This window comes from Nerophis lumbriciformis, linkage group LG24 (genome assembly GCF_033978685.3).
Source record: "Nerophis lumbriciformis linkage group LG24, RoL_Nlum_v2.1, whole genome shotgun sequence".
Taxonomy (NCBI): domain Eukaryota; kingdom Metazoa; phylum Chordata; class Actinopteri; order Syngnathiformes; family Syngnathidae; genus Nerophis; species Nerophis lumbriciformis.
Window position 1 is genome coordinate 35,641,671 of NC_084571.2, and position 15,877 is coordinate 35,657,547.

A 15,877-nucleotide genomic window follows, 5' to 3' on the forward strand; every position below is an offset into this window, starting at 1 on the left:
AATGCAAAAACACACACTCATTCTAGTATTTTTTGCCTTCTTGAGACCTCCGAAAAATGCCGACCTCTATCATTATGATAAAAGTCTTAATTTTACTCAACGCAAGTCAAAATTTTACAAGAAAAACTGAACATTTGTGCAATATAATGATAAAAGTTGGAATTTTACTGAATAACAGTCGCATTTTTACTAGAAAAGCTTAACAGTTTGCGAATTTTATGAAAAGAGTCGTAATTTTACTCGAAAAATGTTGGCAATATTATAATAATAATCTGAATTTTACTTGGTAAAATTATGACAAAAGTCAGCTGGCGTTTTTTTTTTTTCGGGGATGAACAGGAAAGTCCTTCTTTAGCTGCCGTCTTGTTTTATCAATGTTTACTTTTGTATGCACATTATATCAACAAAAAATCCTGACTTTGGAGCAATGTTCACAGACTCTAGTACAGTGGTTCTTAACCTTGTTGGAAGTACCGAACCCCACCGTTTTCATATTCGCATTCACCGAACCCTTCTTTAGTGAAAAACAAAATGTTTTTCGGGTGTGTCTTGACCTCCACCAAACCCCTGAGGCTGACTCACCGAACCCCTAGGGTTCCATCGAACCCAGGTTAAGAACCACTGTACTAGAGTCTGTGAACATTGCTCCAAAGTCAGGATTTTTTGTTGATTTGATGTGCATACAAAAGTAAACATTGACAGGTGCAAAGGCATTGACAGAAAGTAACACATACAATAATGTGTGTGTGTGTGTGTGTGTGTGTGTGTGTGTGTGTGTGTGTGTGTGTGTGTGTGTGTGTGTGTGTGTGTGTGTGTGTGTGTGTGTGTGTGTGTGTGTGTGTGTGTGTGTGTGTGTGTGTTTCAGGCTGTTTGTGAGGAAGTGCAGCGCCTGCCTGCAGGGGATCGGCCGCTCGGAGCTGATCATGCGCGTGCTGGGCCAGGTGTACCACCTGGGCTGCTTCAGCTGCTGCGAGTGCGAGCGCCGGCTGCAGCGAGGCGACGAGTTCGTGCTGAAGGAAGGCCAGCTGCTGTGCCGCATGGACTACGAGAAGGAGAGGGAGATGCTGGCCGCCATCAGCCCGGCGCCCACTGAATCAGGTGGGATCAAGTAGTATTTCAGCCATATGCTTTAGAGTAGTCCGTGTGCAACCGGTGTTCTCTTCCTCCGCGTTGTGTGTGGAATTGAATGAACACGACCGACACCAGGGGTCGCTGCATGCTCCGACGATACAGGAAATACAAACTTCAATATTTTTCTGCCAATCGTCAAGCCCCTCCACCAGGGGTCGTCAACCCAAAATGTTGAAAGAGCCATATTGGACCACAAATAGAAAAAAGTAATCGTCTGTAGCTGCAAAACATGTAGAGTCTTATATAAGTGTTATAATGATGGCAACCCATATTGTAAGTGTCTATATTAGCCTACTATCAAAATGACTTTAAAAGTCTTATATAAGTGTTATAATGAAGACAACACATGACGTAAGTGTCTATATTAGCTATATTAGCCTACTATCAAAATGACTTTAAAAGTCTTATATAAGTGTTATAATGAAGGCAACACATGATGTAAGTGTCTATATTAGCTATATTAGCCTACTATTAAAATGACTTTTAAATTTTTATATAAGTGTTATAATGATGGCAACACATGATGTACATGTCTAATTAGCTACAGTATATTAGCCTACTATCAAATGACTTTAAAAGTCTTATATAAGTGTTATAATGATGGCAACACATGATGTAAATGTCTAATTAGCTATATTAGCCTACTATCAAATGACTTTAAAAGTCTTAAATAAGTGTTATAATGATGGCAACACATGATGTAAATATCTAATTAGCTATATTAGCCTACTATCAAAATGACTTTAAAAGTCTTATATAAATAAGTGTTATAATGATGGCAACACATGATGTAAGTGTCAAAATTAGCTATATTAGCCTACTATCAAAACAACTTTAAAAGTCTTATATAAGTGTTATGATGATGGAAACACATGATGTAAGTGTATATATTAGCTATATTAGCCTACTATCAAAATGACTTTAAAAGTCTTATATAAGTGTTATAATGAAGACAACACATGATTTAAGTGTCTATAATAGCTATATTAGCCTACTATCAAAACAACTTTAAAAGTCTTATGTGTTATAATGAAGGCAACACATGATGTAAGTGTCTATGTTAGCTATATTAGCTTACTATCAAAACGACTTTAAAAGTCTTATAAAAGTGTTATAATGATGGCAACACATGATGTAAATGTCTAATTAGCTATATTAGCCTACTATCAAAATGATTTTAAAAGTCATATATAAATGTTATAATGATGGCAACACACGATGTACGTGTCTAATTAGCTATATTAGCCTACTATCAAAATGTCTTTAAAAGTCTTATATAAGTGATGTAATGAAGACAACACATGATGTAAGTGTCTATATTAGCCTACTATCAAAATTACTTTAAAAGTCCTATATCCAGTAAGTGATATAATGAAGACAACACATGATGTAAGTGTCTATATTACCTACATTGGCCTACTATCAAAAATACTTTAAAAGTCTTATATAAGCGTTATTATGAAGACAACACATGATGTACGTGTCGATATTACCTACATTAGCCTACTATCAAAATGACTTTAAAAGTCTTATATAAGTGTTATAATGATGGCAACACATGATGTACGTGTCTAATTAGCTATATTAACCTACTATCAAAATGACTTTAAAAGTCTTATATAAGTGTTATAATGAAGACAACACATGATGTAAGTGTCTATATTAGCTATATTAGCCTACTATCAAAATTACTGTGTGACGCAGGCTGACGCAAATCTTCGTTGACAGAAATGTTGAAATGTAATATTTATTGTACACATTTTTACAACATTGGAAAACATTAGTAAAACTTCTCAGAGGGTGAGATAACTCCTGGAAATGACCAAAGGCCGAAGGTATCCTTTTTGAACAATTCAATGCTTCCAACTTTGTGGGAACGGTTTTGGAGAAAGACCCTTTTTTTGTGCCAGTGCACAAAGCAAAGAACTGGAGCGCCTTGGCCTTTAGCCTCATAGAACGCCCTTTTTTGATCAACCACACCAGGTCAGAGGTCACATTTTTAGTTGACCCCTGACATATGCACCCAAAGGCTATTGACCCTCCCAAAAAAAACCATTTTCAGTGATGTGTTGATATTTCTACTTTCTCAAAATATTTTTTTTTTGGGTTAATGTTTATAAACTCGGGGGATATTTCCCGAGACACAAAAAGGACTTTGAGGGCAAAAAGCGAAGGATTTAAACGAGTAGTAAGTAGTCTGTGGAAGTCGCTTCCTAGCAGTTTTTAACAAAGGTTTTAATGGATATAGTTTTTTTTCAAAGGCTTTCTCCCCCCAGAACGTGACTTTTCAGTCACGTCCGTATCCTCTCTCTTCTCCTGCTCCCGGCCGCTTACTGTTATAAGACAACAGATGGTTAGATTAACACGTACCACCTGTGAAATCTAATCACCCGCCAGCTGTGTCTCGCCGTCAACACTGCCATGCCCCCCGTCCGATGGTGCTCTGTCCTCAGCACCATGGACAGAGGCGGTGACCTTTGCTCCTGCAGGCAGCGCTGGCAACATGTCCCTCCACATAGTCATTTTTGCTTTTGTTTAATTATTGAGAACTAGTTGAAATATTGTGTTGATATCGTTAAACTAGCACTTAACATACCTATATGAAACATTTACAGTTAATGCGTATGCAGTGTTGGTTAGCTTACCTTCAAAAAGTAATTAGTTATAGTTACAAACTACTTCTCCCAAAAATGTAATTGAGTTAGTATCTCAGTGAAGTGAAGTGAATTATATTTATATAGCGCTTTTCTCTATTAAAAACCGGTTACTACTTCAACATTACTTGACCGATTTAAACAATTCCAACAACAACCAATTCAGCACATTCAGGACATTCACGCTCCTAATCATTTTCAGAAAATTCCCGCTTTACCCGAATTCCAAAATTTCCATGAAATTCCCATTGAAATGAATGGGACGTTTTTCAAAGTTCCACAATTCCCACATTTTTTTATCTGATTCAAACCGTTCCAACTTCAAAATACTCAGCCTGTTCAGGAATTGTGTGCATTCCTTCAACAATTCCAAAAAAAATTCCAGGATTTCCTGGAGTTCCCAGTTTTAGGGACATTTTCCCTATTCAAAATTAATTATCCATTTTTCAAAAGTCCACAATTCCTACATTTTTCAACCGATTCAAACCATTCCAACTTCAACACATTCAATTCATCCTGGAAATTCAAACAACCTTTTTTTCCACCTCAACAAATTTCCAGGAATTCCAGTTTTTTTGCAACCTTTTTTAGTGCGATGACTCCTTTCACATTTTTCAACCCATTTGAACCATTCCACTGTCAAAACATCCCTCTTAGTCATGACAAAAAAACAATTTGGTTTAGCAACTTGTAAAATTCCCGGTTTTCCCGAAATTCTGGAATACCATTTGTCATTTAAAAAACTGTTACTACTTCAACATTAGTTGACTGATTTAAACAATTCCAACAACAACCAATTCAGCTCATTCAGGATATTCATGCTCGTAATCATTTAATAGAAAATCCCGCTTTTTCCCAAAATTCCCAAATTTCCAGTAAGTTCCCACTGGTATGTGAATGGTACATTTTTCCAAGTTGCACAATTCCCAAATTTTTCAATTGATTCAAACTATTCCACCTTCAACACATTCAACTCACCCTGGAAATTTAAACAACCTTTTTTCCACGTCCAATACATTTCCAGGAATTCCTGTTTTTTTCCCCTAACCTTATTTACAACTTTTTTCATTTTCCAACCCATTTAAACCGTTCCACTGTCAAAACATCCCTCTTAGTCAGGACAAAAAAACAAGTTGGTTTAGCAACTTGTAAAATTCCCGGTTTTCCCGAAATTCCGTAATACCTTATCTCAATTAAAAAATTGTTACTACTTCAACATTACTTGACCGATTTAAACAATTCCAACACCAACCAATTCAGCTCATTCAGGACATTTATGCTCTTAATCATAATTTTCAAAGAAATCCCGCTTTTCCCCAAATTCCCAAATTTCCAGGAAGTTCCCATTGGTATGTGAATGGTACATTTTTCCAAGTTGCACAATTCCCACATTTTAACCGATTCAAACTATTCCACCTTCAACACATTCAACTCATCCTGGAAATGTAAACAATTTTCCACGTTCAATAAATTTCCAGGAATTCCTGTTTGTTTTTTTCTAACCTTATATACAACCTTTTTTAGTGCGATGACTTCTTTTTTCATTTTCCAACCCATTCCAACCGTTCCGCTGTGAAAACATTCCTCTTAGTCAGGACAAAAAACCGAATTGGTTTAGTAACTTGAAAAATTCCCGGTTTTCCCGAAATTCCGTAATACCATTTCTCAATTAAAAAACTGTTACTTTTTCAACATTACTTGACCGATTTAAACAATTCCAACGCCAACCAATTCAGCTCATTCAGGACATTTATCTCTTGATCATCTTTTTTTTTTTTTAAATCCCGCTTTTCCCAAAATTCCCAAATTTCCAGGAAGTTCCCATTGGTATGTGAATGGTACATTTTTCCAAGTTGCACAATTCCCACATTTTTTAACAGATTCAAACTATTCCACATTCAACTCATCCTGGAAATTTAAACAACCTTTTTTCTACATTCAATACATTTCCAGGAATTCCTGTTTTTTTTATTTCTAACCTTATTTACAACCTTACATTTACAATTTACAACAATTCCAACAACAACCAATTCAGCTCATTAAGGACATTTATGCTCTTAATCATCATTTTCCAAAAAAATCCCGCTTTTCCCAAAATTCCAGGAAGTTCTAATTGAAATAAATTTTCCAGGTTGCACAATTCCCACATGTTTCAACCTATTCAAACCATTCCAACATCAACACATTCCACTCATCCTGGACATTCAAACTAACACTTTCCCAAGTTCCAAACCAAATTCCAGTTTTCCTGGAAATGTAAACTTTTCAACATTCAAACCATTCCAACATTCAAACTATTCTTACATTCATACCACAATCTTTCAGCATTTCAGTTCAACTTCAGCATAGGAGCGTTCACACGCAATTTTTTTCAGGAATTGCCTCATTTGGTTAAATATTCAAATACAGTGTTACTGTTCAAACTGTGTGCAAAAATATTGAATACATTTGTTAAATAAAATCTCTGCCTTGTTTTTAATGAATATTTAAGCCTACCACGCTACTATGTTTTGTTGATGGTCATTATGGTGGTACTTTTTCTGAGGTGACACTTAAAAAATCCCTGGTCTAGTCTACCACACTGCCCCCCCCCTCAAGGACACTAAAGACCTGTTGTCGTCATATCGGCTGTTCTGACCGTTATTATTGCCTGCTCAGTCAAAAGCGAGGATGACGACGGCGGCGGCGTGGGCTCAGGCGGGGGCAAAGGTGGCGACGAAGGCAAGGAGCACAAGCGCTCCAAGCGGCCGCGCACCATCTTGACCACGCAGCAGCGGCGGGCTTTCAAGGCCTCGTTCGAAGTGTCTGCCAAACCCTGCCGTAAAGTGAGTGGCACACTGACAAACACACCAAAAGTCCATACCACTTTGTCCTCCGCTAATATGTTCCACTCTTCAACGTGCAGGTGAGAGAGACGCTGGCGGCCGAGACGGGGCTCACGGTACGGGTGGTGCAGGTGTGGTTTCAAAACCAGAGGGCCAAGGTAACACTTCAATATCACGATCATCTTGCTACTCACTCGTAATGCCAGATATTTAGACAATATTGTAGGGTTGTATGGTATATCGGTACTAGTATAGTACCGCGATACTAATCAATCATATTCGCCTCTAAAAAGTACCGTCCCCCCCCCCCATACACTGACAACCCCCAGCAAAAATCAAAAGGAAGTTTGCAGTTCCCCCTTCAAAACAAAAGTTGTGTAAAAACAGTCACCTTTTTTCAAACATTATCTCCTCCGAGCGCGTTTGTTGTGTCGGCTTCAAATTAGCACAGGAGAGAGATTGAACCCTTCTGATTAAAAGTTGATGAAAGAGTTTTAATTACTGCTCCGGTTTGGATTTTATGAGCTCTCAAAGTCGGTCCCGTCCATCGCTGCTTGCAGCTTTAATTATTATTAGGGCCCGCATGGCCCATTGCAAAAGGACTCCCAATGAGACATAAGGACCTATTGAATTTGTAAGGTTTTATTCTTTATTATTATTATTCTTCCGCAACTTTGCGCTGTAATTTGACCCCCTTAACATACTTCAAAACTCACCAAATTTTACACACACACATCAGTAATATACGGCAAAACTTTTTATCAAAAAACCAAACCTCAAAACTCAAAATTGCGCTCTAGCGTCCCCTACGGAAAAAAAAAACTAGACTGCCTGTAACTCCCACTAGGAAGGTCGGAGAGACATGAAACAAAAACCTTTATGTAGGTGTGACTTAGACCTAGATTTCATAATAGTATGTTCTCGGGCAAAAATCAACAGGAAGTTGGCAATTCCCCCTTCAAGACAAAAAAGTACTAAAAACAGTAACTTTTGCCTCTTTGAGCTGTAATTTGACCCCCTTAACACGCTTCAAAACTCACCAAACTGAACACACACATCAGGACTGGCAAAAATTGGGATCTAATAAAAAAAACCTAACCTCAAATCTCAAAATTGCGCTCTAGCGCAATTTTTGAATATAACGCAGAAAAAACTGCTCCTCGGAAGAAAAAAATGACAAAACTGCCTGTAACTCCCACTGGGAAGGTCGGAGAGACATGAAACAGAAACCTCTATGTAGGTCTCACTTAGACCTACATTTCATGAATTGACAACCCCCAGCAAAAATCAACAGGAAGTTTGCTATTCCCCCTTCAAAACAAAATTTTTGTAAAAACCGGTCACCTAAAAACCGGTCACCTTCCATCGCTGCTTGCAGCTTTAATTATTATTATTATTGGCTTTTATCTAGTTTGCACTTTGTCTGTATTATTACTATCATTATCGACTCCTCTTTGCCTTATTCTTTTCATTTTCCTATTTTTAATGATGTTAGATCTGTGTTGTTGTTGTTGTTGTTGTTGTTGTTGTTGGGGACAAGTGTGGTGAATTAGCTTTGGCTACAAACACTATGATGCATACATTGGATAACTGTTTCAGATATCTATGTTTCTGTATCTGTCCCTATTTCAAATAAACCTTTATTGTTTATTGTTGTATTTAAGGACAAAATTGCAATAACAAACATATGTTTAATGTACCGTAAGATTTTTTTTGTTAAAATAAAGCCAATAATGTTACCTGCGGGGGGACGCAGCTTGCTGCGAGGTTTGTTCCCCCGGGATGCAAACGGACCACTCCGGACAAGACTTGCAGGTAGGAACATGATTTATTCCTCGAAAATCAAAGAAGCACCAAAAACAGAAAACAAGCCGAAGGAACAACGTGCAGATCGCACTGGAAGCTAAGGCTACCACTTAGCATAGACTAGAAGACAAATACTCACATAGCAGGTTGCGCACAGTAAAAGCAAAGAAGCCATGACGAGTGTGGCGAGAGAGGTGAATAAATAGCTCTCTGATTAGTGGTCGACCACAGGTGAGCGTGCCGACCACTAACCAGAGGCAGGTGAACCCAATCAATCCTCATGGAAACTAAAACAAACCCAGAGGTGCACAAACAGGAACTAAGGGAGTCCAAAACCAACAGAAAATGACAAAACATGATCCGGACCACGGATCATGACAAATAATGCCATTTTTTGTGGTCCCCTTTATTTAGAAAAGTGTCGAAAAGTATCGAAATAATTTTTGTAGTGGTACCAAAATATTGGTATCCAGACAACACTAGTATCCGGACAACACTAGTATATATATATATATATATATATATATATATATATACATATATATATATATATATATATATATATATATATATATATATATATATATATATATATATATATATATATATATATATATATATATATATATATATATATATATATATATATATATATATATATATATATGTGTGTATATATATATATATATGTATATATATATATATATATATATATATATATATATATATATATATATATATATGTATGTATATATATATATATATATATATATATATATATATACATATATATATATATATATATACACATATATATACATATATATGTATATATATATGTATATATATGTGTGTATATATATATTTATATGTATATATATATATTTGTATGTATATATATATACATATATATATGTATATATATGTGTGTGTATACATATATATGTATATATATATATATATATATATATATATATATATATATATATATATATATATATATATATATATATATATATATATATATGTGTGTATATACATATATATGTATGCATATATATATATATATATATATATATATATATATATATATATATATATATATATATATATATATATATATATATTTCTTTAGATAGATATACCGGCCCCAGACACAATTTGGCCCCCCGAGTCAAAATAATTGCCAAGGCAAGAGTTGAGACAATATTTTATTTAAGGACAAAATTGCAATAATAAACATATGTTTAATGTACCGGAATATTTTTGGTTAAAATAAAGCCAATAATGTCATTTTTTGTGGTCCCCTTTTATTTTTTTTTAGAAAAGTATCGAAAAGTATTGAAATATATTTTGGTATCGGTATCGGGACAACCCTACAATATTGTGTATTGACTCATTTTCAGTGGCCAGTAAATCTCTACTGCCACACAAGCTGCACACGGACTACTCTAAAGCATGCCCAAGGTTATTCTCTGCAGTATTGTGCCTGCAGAAGATGAGATGTGAGGCGTGTACAGTCCAATGCATCCATGTGTTTTGTGCGTGTCAGATGAAGAAGATCGCCCGCAGGCAGCAGCAACAGCAACAGCAGCAGCAGGAACAGGAACAACTGGGGGGGGCCAGGAGGGGGGGAAACCGAGGGGGTCGCCAAAGCAACGACGACAGCGAAGGTGAGGAGCGAGTTCCGTGGCAGGTGCTTGAGGTGTAACGTTTGGTGTTTGTGACTCAGATGGCTCCAGCAGCCATGGCATGGACGGCATGCTGGGGTACGCTTCTCTGCCCAGACAGCAGCTCCTCACCCTGGACCCCAACATCTACGGAGGGGAGCCCTTCAGACACGGCCTTACTCCACCTCAGCTGAACAACGAGGGGCTCCATCCCTATGGTAAGACCACAGGGTCAAACCCACTATATGTGCTACACCTGAGCAACTAGTGCATGATCAAAACTATCTACTTAATATCTTTTTGAAAACTTTTTTTTTAAAAACAGGCTTTCCGATGTTGAGGACCAAAATACATATCATAATAATAATAGTAAACAGTATGAAAACAGTGCATTTTACATTAAAACTTTTTTTTTCTGCACATTTATTAATACTAGAATTATTATATTATATATATAATTTTTTGAATAAAAGATTTTCATTTTTAATATATATATTGCCATATTATGTTTTTAATATTTTTAATTTGCCAATAAAAAAACTGAGGAAATTTATACAATAATAATAATTATATTAATAATAACTTGGATTTATATAACACCTTTCAAGTGGTTTGATTAACAAATCAATAAATAAATACACGCGATATATATTTTAAGTAATATTTCACTGATATGTTGTATTTTTTTATACGGTCTATGCTATGATGATATATATTCTTAAAATTAAACACATACGGTAATGTTTTATGAAGAAATGTATGTATTTAAAGTAACATTTTAGTAACATATTATAATTACATGTATGTGATTTACGGATATATATTCTTAAAATTAAACATGGACAGTGATTTATTTGATGAAGAAATGGATAAATACATACAATAAATGTATATATTTAAAGTAATATTTTATTAATATATTATAATTAGATATGTATGATAAACATATGTAACAATAATAAATGTATGTGTGTGTATTTTATGAAGAAATCAATACACACAGTAAATATATTTATTTTTTATTTTTTTATTATAATTATATATATATGTATATTTTAATTATAATTATATATATATATATATATATATATATATATATATATTATAATTATAATTATATATATATATATATATATATATATATATATATATATATATATATATATATATATATATATATATATATATATATATATATATATATATATATATATATATATATGATGTAGTGATATTATCACTGGGATATGTTCTTAGTTAAACATACTGTAAATAATAAATTTTATTAAGAAATGAATAAATCCACACAATAAATGTGTATATGTACACACACACACACACATATATATACATATATATATATATATATATATATATATATATATATATATATATATATATATATATATATATATATATATATATATATATGTATATATATGGTGATATTATCACTGATATATATTCTTAAAGATAAACATACTGTAAATAATTCATATTATTAAGAAATTAATAAATAAACACAATAATTGTATACATACAATTATATGATATATTGATATATATTCTTAAAATTAAACATGTACTCTAAATAACTTATTTTATCAAGAAATTAATACATGCACACAATGAATATACATTTAAAGTCATATTTTAATAATACACCATATCATAATTATATACATGATGGTTATATATATATATATATACATTTTTTTTAATTTTATTAAACATATACTGTAAATTTATTTGATCAATAAATGAATAAATGCACACAATAAACATTAATTTAAAGTAATATTTTAATAATACAGTATATTATAATTATGTATTTGTGTGTATGTATATATATGTATTCTTAAAATTAAACATATACTGTAAATCATTTATTTGATCAATAAATGAATAAATGCACAAAATAAACAAAAATATATGTTATAAGTAATATTTTAATAATACAGTATATTATAATTATATATGATAGTTTAAGAGTATAGATTTAAGAATATATATATATATTATTATTTTTTCTTAAAATAAACATATACTGTAAATTTATCATATTAAGAAATGATTAAAAAAATATACATTTTAAATACATAAATGTATATATTTAAAATAATATTTTACTAATATAATTACATATACAGGTATATATATACTGTACAGTATGTATATGATATCCTGATATATATTCTTAAAATAAACATATACTGTAAATAATGTCTGAACATTATTAGAGGTAGTAGTAAGATCACATGTATATAGAGCTTCTACTACACTGAATTATCCGATATAAATATATCAGAGTATCAGACTTATTTGGCAAGTGCTGACTCAGCGAGCGATGATATCGCTGTAATATCACTCCTCTGGCAGACTCCGAGGCGGTGTTCCACGACCTGGACAGCGACGGAAGCCTGGGTCACCTCGGCGACTGTCTCCTGGCCAGCGGGGAGGGCGGCCTCCTGGCGGGGCGAGTGGGGAACCCCATCGACCGTCTCTACTCCATGCAAAACTCCTACTTCACCTCGTGACCTTTACAAAGTCTCCGCCTCCAACACCTCACAGATGCAGCTAGCGGCAGGGTGTCCGTCCACGTGCCTGACGGAAAAGAAAAAAAAACCAAGACCCGACCAAAGTCAAGGAAAGATTAGTTGCCGTCATCCCCTTCCTGGACCACAATCCCTTGCTGGAACCAGAGACTCTTTTCTTTTGTGGCATTTATGTCACGTGGAAGAAAACATTGCACTTTCAAAAAGACACGCCAAACATTCATAATAACAACATAGATGATCTTTGACTCGTGTTTTTGCAGTATAGAGGGTCTTTGACTGGAATGTTAGGCAGAAAATTCTTAAAAACAGAAGAGTTCTCCTGTCATATAAAAGATATTTGATTAACGTTATTGGCAGGTTGTGAAAACAACACAGAGCTCCTGTCGTATAAAGGATCTTTGACTAGCATTATTAGCAGGTCTTTGAAAACAGCAGAGCGCGCCTGTCGTCTAAAGGATCTTTGACTAGAATTTTTGGCAGGTTTTTGAAAACAGCAGAGCGCGCCTGTCGTCTAAAGGATCTTTGACTAGCATTATTAGCAGGTTTTTGAAAACAGCAGAGCGCTCCTGTCGTCTAAAAAATCTTTGATTCGCTTTATTGGCAGGTTTTTGAAAACAGCAGAGCACTTCTGTCGTTTAAAGGATCTTCGACTAGCACTATTGGCAGATTTTTGAAAACAGCAGAGCGCTCCTGTCGTTTAAAGGATCTTTGACTAGAATTTTTGGCAGGTTTTTGAAAACAGCAGAGCACGCCTGTCGTCTAAAGGATCTTTGACTAGAATTTTTGGCAGGTTTTTGAAAACAACAGAGGGCTCCTGTCGTCTAAAGGATCTTTGACTAGCGTTATTGGCAGGTTTTTGAAAACAGCAGAGCGCTCCTGTCGTTTAAAGGATCTTTGACTAGAATTTTTGGCAGGTTTTTGAAAACAGCAGAGCGCTCCTGTCGTCTAAAAAATCTTTGATTCGCTTTATTGGCAGGTTTTTGAAAACAGCAGAACACTTCTGTCGTTTAAAGGATCTTCGACTAGCGTTATTGACAGCAGGTTCTCAAAAACAGAAGAGCGCTCCTCTCATATAGAATATTTTTGATGAGCATTATTGGCAGGTTTTTAAAAACAGCGGAGCGCTCCTGCTGTTTAAAGGATCTTTGACTAGTGTTATTGGCAGGTTTTTGAAAACAGCAGAACACTTCTGTCGTTTAAAGGATCTTCGACTAGCATTGTTGGCAGCATGTTCGTAAAAACAGAAGAGCGCTCCTCTCATACAGAATATCTTTGATGAGCATTATTGGCATGTTTTTAAAAACAGCACAGCGCTCCTGTCGTTTAAAGGATCTTTGACTAGCATTATTGGCAGGTCTTTAAAAACAGTAAAGTGCTCCTATCATTTGAATAATCTTTGACTAGTGTTTTTGGCAGGTTTTTGAACACAGCAGAGCGCTCCTGTAATATACAGGATCTTTGATTAGCATTATTGGCAGGTTATTAAAAATATAAAAGCGCTCGGGTCATAAAAAGGATCTTTGACAGAAAAAACGGTCGTTATGTAAAGGATCTTGGACTCGCGTTACTGGCGGTAGAGTACTCCTGTCGTATAAAGAATCTTTGACTAGCATTTTAGGCAGCAGGTTCTTAAAACAGCAGAACGCTCCTGTCATTTAAAGAATCTTTGACTCGACGTATTGTCAGGTTTTAAAAAAAAAACAGCAGCGCGCTCCTGTCGTTTAAAGGATCTTTGACTAGACATATTGTCAGGTTTTTAAAAACAGCAGAATCGCTCCTGTCGTTAAGTATCTTGGACTAGCGGCATTGGCAGGTTCCTAAAAACAGCAGAGCGCTCCTGTCGTTTACAGGATCTTTGACAAGAGTTACCGTCAGGCTTTTAAAAACAGCAGAGCGCTCCTGTCGTTTAAAGGATCTTTGACAAGACATATTGTCAGGTTTTTAATAACAGCAGACTCGCTCCTATCGGTAAGGATCTTGGACTAGCGGCATTGGCAGACTCCTAAAAACAGCAGAGCGCTCCTGTTGTATAAAGGATCTTTGAGTAGTGTCTTTGCAGTAGGTTCTTAAAAACAGAAGAGCTCTTCTGTCATTTAAAGTATCTTGGACCAGCGTTTTTGCAGTAAGTCTTGAAAAAAACAGAGCGCTCGCTCCTGTCATTTAGAGGATCTTCTCTTTCCTTGCTAGGAGTGAATTCCCCCACAGATGCTTTTATGTTTGTTTTCGGATGAAGAGTGAGTATAGTAATATAGCGGAGGCGATACTTTAAAATGACGGTGAGTACAATCTTGCTCTCAGGTTTGTACGTTTAAGTTTGCGTTACCTGAGTCTCGAACCAGGATAGTACACTGGATACAAATAAGGCGTAGTCGAATATTTATTTACACATTTCTGAAGCAGCCGTCCTTTATGTCTTCATCTTGGCAGCATGACTGGATTATTCCAGACCAAAATAATAATGTGATCACCACTACACCACAGGGTCACTTCTAAGGAGTCTTATACGGAGACAGGGTTGTACGAGACACTTTCCTTTTTTCTTTTATAATTAAATTCTAAAAAAAAAGCTAAGAAGTAAAAAAAAAAGTAAAAAAAAAAACCATCGACAATATAAAGTTCCAAATGTGAAAGTGTTATAATAAACTAGTCTCTATCTACCCTCATTTCTTTCCCTGACAGCTCAAGTTACACAGTGTAAGGTAGATATTTTGTACGTTCTTCTGTCATAAACAAGTACAGTACAGGCCAAAAGTTTGGACACACAATGCGGTTTTTTAATTTTCATGACTATTTACATTGTAGATTGTCACTGACGGCATCACAACTATGAATGAAACATGTGGAGTTATGTACTTAACAAAAAAAAAAGGTGAAATAACTGAAAACATGTTTTGTATTCTAGTTTCTTCAAAATAACCGCCCTTTTGTTGTGTTTGCTGAGGGGAAGTGACGGCAACAGACACCAGGGGGCAGTAATGTTCAATAATGTATTATATATATATATATATATATATATATATATATATATATATATATATATATATATATATATATATATATATATATATATATATATGTATGTATGTATGTATATATATATATATATATATATATATATATATATATATATATATATATATATATATATATTCTAGTTTCTTCAAAAATAACCACCCTTTTGTGATGTTTGCTGAGGGGAAGTGACGGCAACAGACACCAGGGGGTGGTAATGT

The 15,877-nt window shown here is 34.6% G+C and overlaps 1 protein-coding gene across 1 annotated transcript; it reads left to right on the forward strand.

Annotated features, from left to right (window-relative positions):
- Nucleotides 1-651: 651 nt before the first annotated feature.
- LOC133620553 (LIM homeobox transcription factor 1-alpha) lies at nt 652-12,915 on the forward strand. Its single transcript, XM_072916014.1, has 7 exons — nt 652-688; nt 866-1,098; nt 6,444-6,610; nt 6,691-6,768; nt 9,969-10,044; nt 10,146-10,304; nt 12,466-12,915. The coding sequence occupies exons 1-7, from the start codon at nt 675-677 to the stop codon at nt 12,621-12,623; spliced, it is 885 nt and encodes a 294-aa protein (XP_072772115.1). The 5' UTR covers nt 652-674; the 3' UTR covers nt 12,624-12,915.
- The last annotated feature ends 2,962 nt before the right edge of the window (nt 12,916-15,877 follow it).